This window comes from Aspergillus thermomutatus, assembly GCF_002237265.1.
Source record: "Aspergillus thermomutatus strain HMR AF 39 chromosome Unknown NODE_4, whole genome shotgun sequence".
Lineage (NCBI taxonomy): Eukaryota > Fungi > Ascomycota > Eurotiomycetes > Eurotiales > Aspergillaceae > Aspergillus > Aspergillus thermomutatus.
The window spans coordinates 91,566-104,917 of NW_020798052.1; the positions used below are offsets into that span (position 1 = coordinate 91,566).

Consider the following 13,352-nt stretch of genomic DNA (forward strand, 5'->3'; position numbering starts at 1 on the left):
TTCGATGGAACGGTCCTTGCAGATCCTTTTGTATTATTGAGACTGTCGAACACAATTGAGTCCCATCTTTATGCTTGGGAGTTCACTATGTCCTCATCTAACAAATTCCTGTGCATTATTACCAAGGAGAAATGAATTGACATGGCAGGTTCAACCTCCCTCCTCGGCATCTGCACCCTCATCATCTGACTCGGCTTCCACAGCAGCGAGGGCCTCTCTCTGAGATTTCGGGTTGGGCTTACTGACTTCCTTCTGCTCCGACTCTGTGGCACCAGTAGGTGGCATGGGCGGTTTGGAAGCCGCCATACCACCCGACGTGATGTAAAGGAATGTCTCCTGGCTGAAGTGATCGATGTGGTTGAAGAACACAGAGAACCTGTTCGCTTGTCAGCGTCCGACTCGTAGAATGGGAAGCTTGTGGAAGACTCACGCATTCGCTTGCTCTTCCTCGCGAAAGATCCGATCATAGATCTCACGCTGCTTGAACTCCTCGATTTCCTTTTCATACTTGCTGAAATCGATGGGTTCCTTGCCCAGCGTGGTCGTTGCCTTCTTGTTATAACCGTCGAAGATGGGCCGTTCGAGCAACAGACCCAGTCCGGGCGCCTTCGGGATGGCGATCTTGGTGGGCCCGTAGGAGTCCACAATGCGTTGGGGATCGCACCCGGCTCGGACCAGCATTGTAGCCATGGCTACCATCTTGCGGATCTGGTGCATCATGAAGCTTTGGCCGTGGACTTTGAGGCTGAGCCACTCGGTGCCGTTGATGAGGATCGGGTCGCGGTCTACCTTGAAAGACTTGATGAAGCGTTTGGCGGAGGGGTCGTTGTATGTCTTCTGGATGGTGTAGTTGTAGAAATTGTTGGTGCCGACGTACTTGTCTAGTGTGGCTTGCAGGCGGTCCAGACGGGCGGCGGGGATACGGTATGCGCGTTTGGCTTCAGTGTAAGCGGTCTTGACTTTCTTGACTGCCTCGTAGATCCTCCGTCTGCGCGCTTCTTCTTCGGCCGATGTCTCTGTGCTTTGGTCTTGGGCGGTCTGTTCCAGATCCGCAGGTTTACCTTCGGAGGAAGTTTGTTGGGCGACATCCTCAGCCTGAGTGGATTCCTGTGGTTGCGACTCCTCCTTCTGACCGGCAGATTCGTCCTCTTGCGATTTTTCCTCGTCAAAGTATAGAGCCTTTTCGACTAATGCACGGATATCTTCAGGAACGGTATCAAGAATAGGCTTGATACGCTCATTATCGACATCGTTCCAGTAGGTAGCTACCTCCTCCTGTCGGGCTTTGTAAGCTTCAAGGTCTCCCTCCTTCTCAGCAAGCTCTACAATCTTCTTGCCAAGATAAGTGCTGGGATGTGGCGGCAGGAAACAATAGCTTGGGATGAGGTACTCGTAGACACGAGAGTCGCACATCTGGTAACAGCTGAATCCCTTATTCGTGACCTGGATGTCCCAGACTCGGATCTGGGGGCAAAGCTTCTCGTTGATCTTCTTGATGATGTCTGGATCTTCGACAATCAGTTTCAGCGAAACCACATTACCAGCCGCGTGAACACCCTTGTCTGTGCGCGCACATCGGACCAAGGACGACTTCTTGGGGTCGGCAGCGTTGGCTTTGGAGATGGCGCCTGCCGCAACGAACGCAGTGAACAGATCTCCTTCGATGGTCTTTTCCTTGTCACTCCTGGGTACAAGTCAATATCGTAGTCCAAAGCTTCATAGATAGCCAAGAGTCGTACAATTGCATTCCATGATAGCCCGTCCCAGAGTATCCGATTAATACAGCAACCTTCTTCTTCGGCCGCCGCTGCTCACTTTCGATATCTTCCTGCGAGAAATGCGTCGCATAGATAGGCCCTGACACTTCTTCACCGTTCTCAATCTTGCGCCGTTTGGCTTCGTTTTGCTCCTCATTGCGCGCTCTCTTGTCTACCATGTGCCGACTTGCCAGGTTAGTCGATGACAGCTGGGACTGGTATATTATCTCCGCGCGAAAACATACCTCCATTCTGACCTTCCCATATTCCTCTTCTTACGCTTTTCACCAGCTCCTCCTGGTCCCTCAGCTCTTCCTTCGTTATTGTCCATGGTGAGTTTCGTCTTTGCCAATGCTGTAATGACACTTTTGTTCCGAATTGCCGTTGCGCGGTCGTAGAATCGACTAATCTAGTATTCCGTAGCGATGGAGAGACTATCGAGAGGTTCCTGGGGGATGGCCTAATCCCAGACAAGCACTGACGCAGGGAAATGTAGGCGCGCATGAAGAGGCCAGTCCGCACGGAGGCTTTTGCTGCATCTGAACGGCTTCACATTATTAGCATTTTTTTGACTGCGATTTGACGTTGGAGCGGCGCTACACCAATTTGGGACTAGCTGAGGGTCGATTGGACTATTCCCGAATCATACAGCTCTTTTGTGCCTCAGGCACTAACAGTGGGTGCCTCGGGCATGCTCTTTGGTTCCAGCCTTTCTTTCACATCGAACTCGCCTCAACCTTCTCTTCTACCACACTCCTTTGTCCCTGTTCTGCAGTTCTGTTGTGTTAAGGCTGCATTCAAGCTGTTGCATCTCTTCTTCCTTCCTCCGAACTTGATCTGGCCTCTTCCGGCTGTCTGGACGGAAAAGAATGTCCCTCGTCTTTCGTTAAAGCTCTATTCGGTGACATCAAGAATCTTTGCGCCGTTCCCCTTGGTGTTTGCTTCGAGATCCCCTGGGCAATTACAGGTTCACCATATTTACGCGACAAATCTCGATTTCCTCTGGGATGGATCTTGCCAATACTCTCATCCGGACCGTCGTCCGGGCTTTCTATGAGACACGCCAGATCCTCATAGTCGATGCGCTCTTTATCCACTCGGTGTATGTTTATTTTCTGAGGGCTTTACAAGTGTCGGAAGCCTGGGTATACATGGCTGACACTCGTCTCATTTCACCTGATGTAGACTCCATGCGGAAGATCTTGCTTTCCTTCTCGGCATGCAGCAGAAGGACCTGCGGAAACTTTGCGCCAAGTTGCGCGAAGATCGTTTGATCGCGGTGTATGGCTCGCTTGCAGTCCCAGACTAGTTGGACCTGCAAACAAGCTGACATGATGACTTTTCCCCGTGCAGAAGCACACGAGCCGAGATTCGAGACGGGTCAACCCGCCCTGTCAACCGTGAATACTACTATATCCCGTTACATCCCGTCATCGACGCTATCAAATTCAAGGTCTCGAAATTAACCTCGACAATCAAAGCTCAATACACACCAAGCGAGGAGAGGAAGGAATACGTATGCTTGCGTTGCGGCGCCGAATGGACGGAGCTGGATGTTCTGAGCCTGTATTCGGACGAGGGCTTCGAGTGCCAGAACTGCGGGGCCATCCTTGAGCGAACAGAGGACGTCAAAGGAGCCGAGGGAATTGACCGCACGGGACACGAGAAAAACAGCAAGCTCATGGCCCAGCTCGATAACATGCTGAAACTGCTCAAGCAGATCGACTCGGTCGAGATCCCCCCCAACGACTTCGAGACTGCATGGCACCACAAGGTCGACGTCGTCCGCAACCAACAAACACACCCGACCAGAGCCGCCATCGTCGTCCCCTCGAAACAGCAAGAGGCCGTCCGCGGTAACCTCAAGACCGACGCCGCGGCGCTGGAAATCTCCCTCACCTCCACCGAGGAGAAGAGCGCCGCCGAGCAAGCAGAAGAAGCCGCGCGCAAGGCCGCCCTCGAGAAGCAAAACGCCCTTCCCGTCTGGCACACACACTCGACCGTCTCCACCGCCGCCGGCAACGTCAACTACATCAAGACCGAGTCAGACACCGCCATCAAATCCGAAATCAAGGAGGAAGAGGACCGGAAACCCAAGATCGAGGACCTGGACGACAAGGTCGCTGCATACTACGCCGAGATGGAACGAGAGAAAGCCCTCCAGGCCGAACGGGACGCCAGCAGCGCCGAAGAGGACGATTCAGATGACGAATTTGACGAGGAATTCGAAGACGTTGGCGGCGTCTCCGCTAGCGACACCGCTTCTCCAGCGCTCACGGGCGGTCCTACCAGTGCACCCACCTCCGCACCAGTCGGCATCAAGCGCGAATTCGACACGGATTCCGGAACGAGTGCGCCCCAGACCGCTGTGGGCACGCCAAATACACCCGCCGACGATGGACCGGCAGCGAAGAAGATCAAACTCGAGCCTGATTTGAAAAAGGAGGAGTCTGACGAGGATGACGAAGAGTTTGAGGATGTCTGAGGCAGATAGTTGGCGGTCTTTCACAGTCTTTAGGGATCACGAGCGCGGGCGCTTGCGATCACGTACTTGCAGAAGGGACTCTTATGATGACGCGACTAAGATTTCCAAAGCCTAGGTACCTATCACCGAGAAGCCATTTTCACTTGGTTCTCGACTACTGGTTGGCTGAATTTCACTACTTCTGTAGGGAGCAGTTCTTGCATCTATTGCAAAGGATCCTCACAATAGCCTGTACAATAGGTTCCGAATGAAAAAGTCACTTGCCGATAACACAGATGTTGATTGAAAGAACATCCATAGTTCTAATCCACTCTAAAACTTTTTTTTATAATCGTAGCAACTGAGATGTTTGCTTCATCTGCTCCACAGCATCAGACTTTCCCCATCAGAAACGATGTATAGTAGGTCGGTGCAACAATCAAAGACGCCTGAACGCGCTCGACATACACCTCGTCATTGCAACGTTTCAAAGAACAATCACCCATTATGTAACACAAGATCAAGAAGCTGAAAGATAAGGGGAAAAAGGTCACGGAGAAGTGCCAAACTCCAACCATGGTCGCCCGAAACAAAAGCCAAACAGCCAACGCCCGCTTCTCTACTCTCGTTTGTTGGGCTGGAGAGCAAACGCCGACAAATGCACAGTCTGCAAGTACGATGTAGAACTTGGTCATAAAGTCGTCACTCGTATGTGATTCAATCACAGCGTTTCATCAAGTGCTTCGCCGGTCTGCTCATGGGGAACCTGCCATTCCCATCTCCGAATCGCTCGGCAGCATGGAATTGTCTTCCCATTCATCTGGAGATGGTAAATCAGACACTGCCATCGAGGGTTAGATGCTGACAGGGGATCAAGGAGAAAAGATTATCATACCGGAAGCCAGTTCTTCTGGCATATTCACAGATAGCTCATCGATGGCTGCGCTAACCGCTACAAGTAACACTGGTTAGCCACGTTCCAGAGTAGAGGGGCAATGCAGGTACCGAATCGGGGGCGAACGAACCTTGCGCCTGACGGACAAACTCTTGGTCCTCTTCGCTGTCATCAAAGTACGTGGCCAAACAATGATCTACGACGGCTTTGACGCTCTCGACCACCCTTGCTTCCACGTTGTTGGCAGGCCCAGTCAAGAAAGTCTTTCTCAGCTTCTCGACACTGTTGCGCACAAGCTCCTTGGCAATATCGGCATGACGTGACTGCCAATCAGGACCCATGTCTTCTGCTTCTGCGCTGAAGAGTATCTGGTGTAAGAGCGCCAAAGTGGTGTTCCTGACCGTCTTGTCAGGAAAGATGAGTAGAGTGGGAGCCCAGTCAGGTATTTTTTCCACAAGCTGCGTTAAAAACCAATTTTTCTCTAGGCCGAGGCGGTCGTTTCGGCTTGTCAGCAAGCTCGTAAAGAATGCAAGATGCTCTCTACCGCCACTATCGTTAATTGACTCAATGCCCTTGGCAACAAAATCAATGAATGCAATGATTCGGTCCTCATCAGGGCTCCTTTGGCAAAGAACCAGAGTCGCCTCTAGATACGGCGCACAGAGCTCAGCGGGTTCAACCCTGAGTCCATCTTCCAAGACCTTGCATAGCGGTTCCATCAGACCGGCTTCGGGTTCCGAGTCCAGCAAAAGACCGACAATAGTCATAGACGCGTGAGGATTATGATTTGGTTGAAGGATTCTCCTCAAAAGTGATAGCTCGCGATCCCTCCCGAGAGAACGAACGAACACATTTTCTGTGACCGTAAGTGAAAACTTGCCATTCGGTAAAGAGCGTCGCTCATCGTCCGAAGTTGGGGCCACGGTGAGATCAATTTTTGTCAACAGAAATGCCAAAAGATCCATGAGTCTCCTGTGCGAGAATTTCCTACCCTTTTCGAGGAGCTTGATGTAAGACAGATATTGACGCTTCAACCTTTTTGAGTCTTCTCGATCGAGCCACACAACTTCCAGGCATCTGAGTAGAAACCCGCTGTTCAAGATTGTCTCAGTCTCATAGCTTCCCAGGTTCGCAAGAGACAGAAGAAATGTGAAGTAATCGTCCCATGAACGGCTTGTGGTATGGAGAACGGGCCATAGCCCATCCAGAGTGGCAACGACGTTCTCGAACCCATCAAGGTACCGCATGTGCCATTTCTCTTTCGCACGGTCATCAAGGCGTATCTCGTCACGGAGCTCTTGAAGCCTTTCGAGCGCGCGCATAATGATTTTGATCGTACTATCCCGGACAGACGCATGAGGACTTCTCAGTACCAGATTGCGAATACCTGCTGATCGCTCCACCACCCACTCAAGTACTCTGTGAGCTCCCTTTGGCAACTCATTGATCACTCTCATGAGCTCCGAAACGAGGACATCGAGACCCAGAGGCTCCCTTGTTCTCGCGATCAGTTGCTCTAGGGTATCTAATGCGATGAAGACCACATCCTGATCCAGGTTGGGTCGCTTGTTCGTGACCTCCGTATCATGAAGTCGGGAGAGGAGATGTCGGACAAACAAGGCATGATAAGGGTCCATAAGACAGTATGTTCGTATGAAGACCTCGTTCTCCATGGCAATGTGGTTCGCCAGCGGAATCGGTAATGACACCTGCACTGGATGGTCGGCCTTGGATGGCTTGTACAGCATTTTTTCCGACTCCATACTCGAGATGCGTTGGTAGAAGAGCATGTAAGCGTTCCAGACCTTGTTGAATCGCACTTGGTTCATGGCGGCGGATTGAACCGAGTCGTTGTAACCACCAAAACACTGATCTGCAATCTTGGATGGATCGAACCTGCTTACGTCTGAATCATTGAACTCCACCCAAGAACCTCTTCCTCCAGCACTGGGTCTCTCCCGAATGTATGAGTAGTAGTGCCCTGACTCGGCTGTTCCGCTATGAACCAGGACCCCGACGAGTTTGAAGACGTCCTCTTGAACATTCGAGGTCTGGTCAGAAAGATATTCGACTTTGAATGGGCTCATATCAATGTGCTCAGGAAAGCGGAATTCATCATTGATTTTGCTTCGCATCATTGTGATCATGTCAAAGTCGAAGCGCTTAAGATGGAAAATCAGGTTGTCTGGCACTTCCTTCAAGCAGGCCCTATACGGAGAAGTCAGTGTCAGTTTATCCTAGTGCAGGAGAACGCCAATGCAGCCTACCTCTTAACGGCATCGACATGCCGCCCACAGGATGTGCAGGAGTATTTGTTATCTAGCAGGGACAGTCAGAATGGCGGCCAACCCACAACCTTCTTCTCTCGAAATCGCTTACCTCCTTGCATGATCTCCCCTTCGACATAGGCTTGTAGACTCTCCTCGAGACTTACTTTGCCCTTAATATCGCACTGGATGGCAGAGAAAGGCTCTAGACGCTCAGAGATGTGAGGGCATTCCTTGGACTTAATTTGCTGGACCAGCTGGCCGCCGTAAAAAGATCGAAACTTCCTCTTGTCCTCGGAGCCCGAGATCTGCGCCTCCCATCTGTCAAACAGCAGGTTATAGAATTCATCAACGTCCATTTGAACCGTTACATCGATTGGTTCGTTGTCGTAAGTTCGAATGGTATCTACCAGTCCTTGAGGATCAACACTCCTGAGCCACGTTTCTTGCATGTAAGCAAAGATCTTCTTCGTTTCAGCAAGTAACCTCTGGGAAGCATCTGGATCCGAAAGGCGGAGTCGCAGCATGAAATCGCGGAACTGGACGTTCATGAACAGTTGGGTTAGAAGAGAGTTCAAATAGCAAGTGTTGGAAAGATTCTTGAGTCCCGCATAACCTTCGGGAGAGCGAATCATCTTGTGCCGATCAAAACACCAGCTGGACAAGTATGTATAATCTGCCAGATCGCCACGGTCGATCAGCATCACAAGGGCCACGCCGCACGTGCCAGGAACAGGAAATTCGTACCTCTAGGGATCAATTCTTTGACACTGTCGACCACTGTGCAGTAATCCTCAGTATATTTGCACAATAAACTTAGGATGCCATAGAGCTCTTGGCGGGTCTGAGTGTGCATAACTGGAATCTGCGGGACGATGAGGCTGTCCGATTCCTCAGATAAATTGGGGAAAAGATAATTGTCAAAGAGTTTCTCAGCAAGGTCGCTATAAGAGTAGGATTAGTGAGGGTCGGAAACCGAGGTTTTTATTCAGCGAACTTACAAGGCGTCTAACCCAGTATTGCTCGAATCAGCTAAATCCAGGCACGACCTCAAAAGACGACAGAATCCCAGAATCAGGTGATCCACGGGCTCACGTCCAACGAACTTCCCAAGAATTAGTGACGAGAGCGGATAACATCAAGGGACTCTAACTGACCTCTTGTGTTTTATGACCTAGCATGACGCTGCTCCACTGCTTGAGGTATTCGCCATATATGAGGTCCTTAGGCGATTGCTCCGCGACCGATTGAAACACCAGGTGAGCAATTTCGAAAAATTCCTGGGACTGTTCAGCATGCTCCAGAGTCTGCGGCATGATCTGCACAAAAGCATCCCAGATTGTTGCCAACATATCAACTCTGACCGGGTTTTCAGAAGCCATTGTGTCCGATGCATCCTGCATTTCGCCATCGACCGCTTTTGTTGGTTTCCTGACCAGCTTGGACGGGCTGCAGGCGACGGCAATATGTTCAATTATCTCTCTGCGAATAGGCTGTCGACTCTCATCCAAGAGGAGGGATACAAGGAGGCGGTCTAACTGTGCGTGTTGCTTGATAACTTCCCAGAACTCGTGATCGCGCAAGGAACCCTCAGTGAGGACTGCAAAGCAGTTGCAAACTAATCTCTGAACGCGGGCCCCCAACAGGCAAGTTGAGGGCATTCCTCGTCCGATTTCTATTAATTTTTGCAACTGTTGCACCAGCTGAGCGGAATTTGTGATTGTCAGAGAGTCGGCGGCTGCAGGTGGTTTCACTATGCAGCGAGTCAGTACCGACGAGTTCAAGGTAGACAATGGCCAAGACAACTTACCCATCAAAGCGTGAAGAAGGCATTCAACAAGGCTGGCGGCGATTTGAACTTTCGTCGGAGACTCTGGCAGCGATTCAGGCGTCTCTGGGCGTGTCAGGGCAGCAACAACGACACGGATGCTGTGAGAAACAAATGCGTGATCTGGCGCCGACTGCGATGATATCAGCATAGTTCACAATTGGACAGGTCGGGGATTGGAATAACCTCTAATGCTTCTTCTCTCAAGCAACTAGAAAGTGTATTTGCAGAATAAAGCAGGCTATAAGGTTTGTCCGCTGGAAAGATGTCTTGCTCGGTCTTGTGCACAGATTTGACTAATTCAATCACCCTCTCTTGAGGCGGAAAGACAACGAGAAAGTCATAGATCTGCAATAGCCGGGGTAAGTAACGATATCGTAAATAAAACGTACGCAAGGCGAAAAATGAACTCACCTCTCGAGCCAGGTGGTCCTGAAGATTGAGAAGGTCGTAAAGGTCGTCAAAATGTTTGAGCACCTCAGAATCCACCGAGGTTAGTGACGGACGTCTACCAGTCGAGACCACCTCGCGGCTGTCAGCATTCTTCCGGATGAGTAGCAGCCCGGACCCGATCTTCAGCTCACGTATTGTGAGATCAGGTTTCTCCAGAAGATCCAGTCGTCGGCCACCTGTAATGGTACTAAACTTCGAAAACCCCGTTAGCTGTACGAGTTTCTCAACCAACTCAGTCGCTGTAGCAAGATCTCCAATTCGTAACGATCGAAATTTACTTTGAGCACTTCCGTTGAATGTTTGATACCGAATTTCGACCAGCTCGCCCTTCACCGGATGATCAGGCAAGCCGGGTGGTGAATTTTGCGGCGGACTATATTGGGGCCGAGTCCGTAGCCCCTGGAGGAACTGGCGAAGAAAGAGCAGCGAACGACTGAACCGTATTGCGTCGGCTCGACTTTCACCTCCGCTGAGGTCGCCTAGCATTGACTCGTCCGTACCATCGACAGTGTCGCCAATGGATGACTTCAACTGAGCCGCGGCTGACTTGAGTTGTTCAACACAACGATCCACCAAAGCAATATGAGTTGCCTCAACGGCCGATCGCGGAGAGCGGTTGATCACGCCGTGATCAAGGTAGACCTCGATCGCAAAATTTGTGGCGTCTGTTTCGATTGAGCCCGGCGGAGCGGTCAGAATGAAATTCCAGATACGGTCCAGTCCGGGAATTGAGACGACCTCATTCTCTTTAGCGATCGGCGGCGGGTTGAAACGGACCTCGTAATTGACCGCTTGTTTTGCGAACGCGAGCAATTCGGGAGAATAGTCATTAGGAGACAATTCTGGAAGGTATTCTTGGATACACCGTTCAACGAATGGATTGCGTTTTGGGCTGCGTCTCACGAGTTCGCACAACATGTCCCACACAGCCCGTCGGCCTTGTTCCACCAGTGTTTGCGACACGAGCACCTTTCTCCAAAGGACATCAGCCAGGTCCGCTGTGATAGAATCAGGGACTTTGTCAATAATGCGGGCAAGCAGCTGAATTCTGGATATGAATGCGTTTTTCGAAAAGGAGTCGGCAAAGTCCGTCTGCTTCATGTCGACCGTGTGAACCATTTCGGCAATGACCAGGGCCGTAAGATCAAAATCCGTGGCAAGCTTCCGTATTTCCTGCGTATCGTACCCTGGGAGGAGAGCGTTCAAAGCCTGAATGCTGCCGACAGTAAATTGGTTCATTTCAGCAATATCCTGAATGCAGCGTTCGTACGTCTCCATCTTATCACTTTCACTCAGCCCGACACTTATCAACGAGCTCAATTGAGAGCTCGCAAATCTCTGCAAGAAAGCCTTGTGCTCCACCGAGAACTCTTCAAATGCAGCACTCTCGCGAATGAGGCGCACGCACAAACGCAGAGGAACAGCATCCACATGTGACGCGTCCGGCAAGTCATGCCGATTCCTCTCGCCCTGTTTTTCACGGACCTGGTAGAGAAGTTGCTCACAGAACTCCACCATCCGTGCGTCAAACTGAGCCAGAGGTAGCTCAAGAAGCTTGGAGCACAGGTAGAGTAATGCTGGGGACAAAGCTGAATGCATGTGGAATGTCCTGGTAAGCATCCCGAGTACTTCGGATACCGTCCGGGGATCTTGTGACTGTGTCACCGTCTTCCAGATCGTATCCGTGTCTATGTCACCGTAAGTAGAGGTAACTATCAGGAAGCCGACGACATTTCCACTTCTACTAATGAGCTGAGGATGTGAATCGACGCCGACAATGTAATCGACAATCTTATTCTCCCTCAGGAAGCCGACGAGAAATCGGACAAGCGGGTGCTCAGTTCCTGTGGGATTGTTTTGGATATATTGCCGCCATACGTTGACGAGATCTGCTTGCATGGTCTCTATGCCATGAACCCTCAACTCCATGCGGCCATCCTTGATGTGCTTCTTCAGCACGGCAAACCTCCAAGCGTAATAAATGATCCAGGCACGCTCATCTTGGGAGATATGCTCAGGGAGCTCGATCGAGAGGTCTTTGGCGACCTGCGATGTGAAACTCGAATCGCGGCTGATGGCAAGATAGATACTCGAGATGCAGCGGAGGATCGACTCACTCGTGTCGCTTGTGACCCAGGGTAACTTCTTAGCGATGTGAACCTGATACTTTCCATCAATGTCCCGGGCGAACTGATAGACATGTTTCAGAAACAGAGGGAAAGACGCGGATTCGGCGGTACTTTCCTCCTCGCGGATCTTCCACTGTTCGATCCCAGAGTCCATGATGTTTTGCACGATGCTGATGGAGTGCACCAAGGAAGAAGAGAGCTGCGACCATTGGGGTCTAGAGACAAGAGCTAGGAGGCAAGCAGCATACTCAGATAGCAGGTGGATCGTACCAATTGGAAGGAACGCAATTCGAATATTGAGCTGAACGACAAGGTCAACGATCTCGGAACCGTGGGCGCGTTCCATGGCGCGATAGAAGGGAATGCTGTGTAACTGTAATATCCAGCCCAACGCTGGCAAGTATGTCCTTGACATAAGATCCAAGGCCTGCATATCTGTATTCTCAGCCAGTTGCTTCAAGGTCAGTATATCCAAGCGCATCAGGCGAAAGCCAAGCAAAGCAAAGTTGATAAAGAATTCCTCCAAGCAAGACCAGATTCCTTGGCCATCGTCAGGTTCCAGAGGCTGCCTATAATGGGTGAATCCTGGTCAGCGAGAAAATAGTTCTGCCACCTCGCCGTAATCCACCGATGTGTGGTGTTCCAAAGACTGCTTACCCTCTGCGAAGCAACGATTCCACCAGCATGGGTAAATCTTCCCAGAATATTCGGTCATCCACGAAAGTTTCATCAGAAAATTGATCCAAGCTCTGTGCAATCTCATCGAACCAGTTCTTCACGGCCAAGAAGACACCGACATCGTGTTGACTTCCTGCCGGTCGAGCTCCGTCAGTCCTCAAGAGCTTCAAACAAGCACCCAAATTATCAAATACACCTTGCATACCTTTCTCGATGATTAGGCTGATCCCCTCCAAGTTCTCCCGTAGGTCATCGGCCTCTCGAAGCTTGGGAAAGGTCTCACTCAAAGGCGGCTGTCCTTGGAGCTGCACTACCTCTGGTGTAACAGGATCCCGCAAGGCTTCCCCGAGCGTTCTCCACGTCGAAGTGTTGGGGTCCTGATCCATGTCTTCCAAGTCGGCCACCTCAATCTCCGGACTCTGTGCAGGCGTCGACGATATCGAGACGACTTTGGGGGAATTAGCGGCTTGGGCAGCACCAGGCTGCTCGGCAGTAGTGTCTAGGCAGTCAGTCGCCATGGTATCGGAGGTGGGAGATTTCACATTGATTGTCACTCTGCTGGCGGGGCCGGTCGACGCAGGGACGTCGTGATCTGTCGTCCCGGACGCGGCAGGAACAGCCGGCGTCGGCTCGGACATTCGAGAAATGGCAGCCTCGTCTATCGACAACGACTCAACCACACCGCTTCCACTGTCGAGACGCGGACGTTTCCGGGTAGATTGGGGATCGAGATCTTCCATGGGATCGCCGTGTGGACGCGTCGAATCGGTGGATAGAGTAGAGTCAGGCGGGGTGCTAGAGCTGTCTAGCGGGGCAGCTGCCATGACATTTTCTCTACCTTCTGGTTGAAGTGTGAGGGGGATTTAAGGTGTAATAGAAGG

At 51.2% G+C, this 13,352-nt stretch overlaps 3 protein-coding genes across 3 annotated transcripts; 1 reads left to right on the forward strand and 2 right to left on the reverse strand.

Moving 5' to 3' along the window:
* Window positions 1-150: 150 nt before the first annotated feature.
* Window positions 151-2,088, reverse strand: CDV56_107910 (pseudouridine synthase PUS2; the record flags this gene model as incomplete). The annotated part of the gene is made up of 4 exons (XM_026761529.1): window positions 151-376; window positions 431-1,684; window positions 1,740-1,943; window positions 2,003-2,088. The coding sequence occupies 4 exons, from the start codon at window positions 2,086-2,088 to the stop codon at window positions 151-153; spliced, it is 1,770 nt and encodes a 589-aa protein (XP_026618758.1).
* A 676-nt stretch (window positions 2,089-2,764) lies between these two features.
* Window positions 2,765-4,242, forward strand: CDV56_108003 (putative transcription factor TFIIE complex alpha subunit; the record flags this gene model as incomplete). The annotated part of the gene is made up of 3 exons (XM_026761622.1): window positions 2,765-2,859; window positions 2,943-3,038; window positions 3,111-4,242. 3 exons carry the CDS (start codon window positions 2,765-2,767, stop codon window positions 4,240-4,242), a joined length of 1,323 nt encoding a protein of 440 aa, XP_026618759.1.
* Window positions 4,243-4,976: 734 nt separating this feature from the next.
* Window positions 4,977-13,295, reverse strand: CDV56_108074 (putative ubiquitin C-terminal hydrolase; the record flags this gene model as incomplete). The annotated part of the gene is made up of 12 exons (XM_026761693.1): window positions 4,977-5,062; window positions 5,117-5,173; window positions 5,247-7,324; window positions 7,384-7,435; window positions 7,496-8,059; window positions 8,131-8,327; window positions 8,385-8,488; window positions 8,541-9,136; window positions 9,194-9,344; window positions 9,626-12,362; window positions 12,451-12,604; window positions 12,677-13,295. The coding sequence occupies 12 exons, from the start codon at window positions 13,293-13,295 to the stop codon at window positions 4,977-4,979; spliced, it is 7,395 nt and encodes a 2,464-aa protein (XP_026618760.1).
* Between the last annotated feature and the right edge of the window lie 57 nt (window positions 13,296-13,352).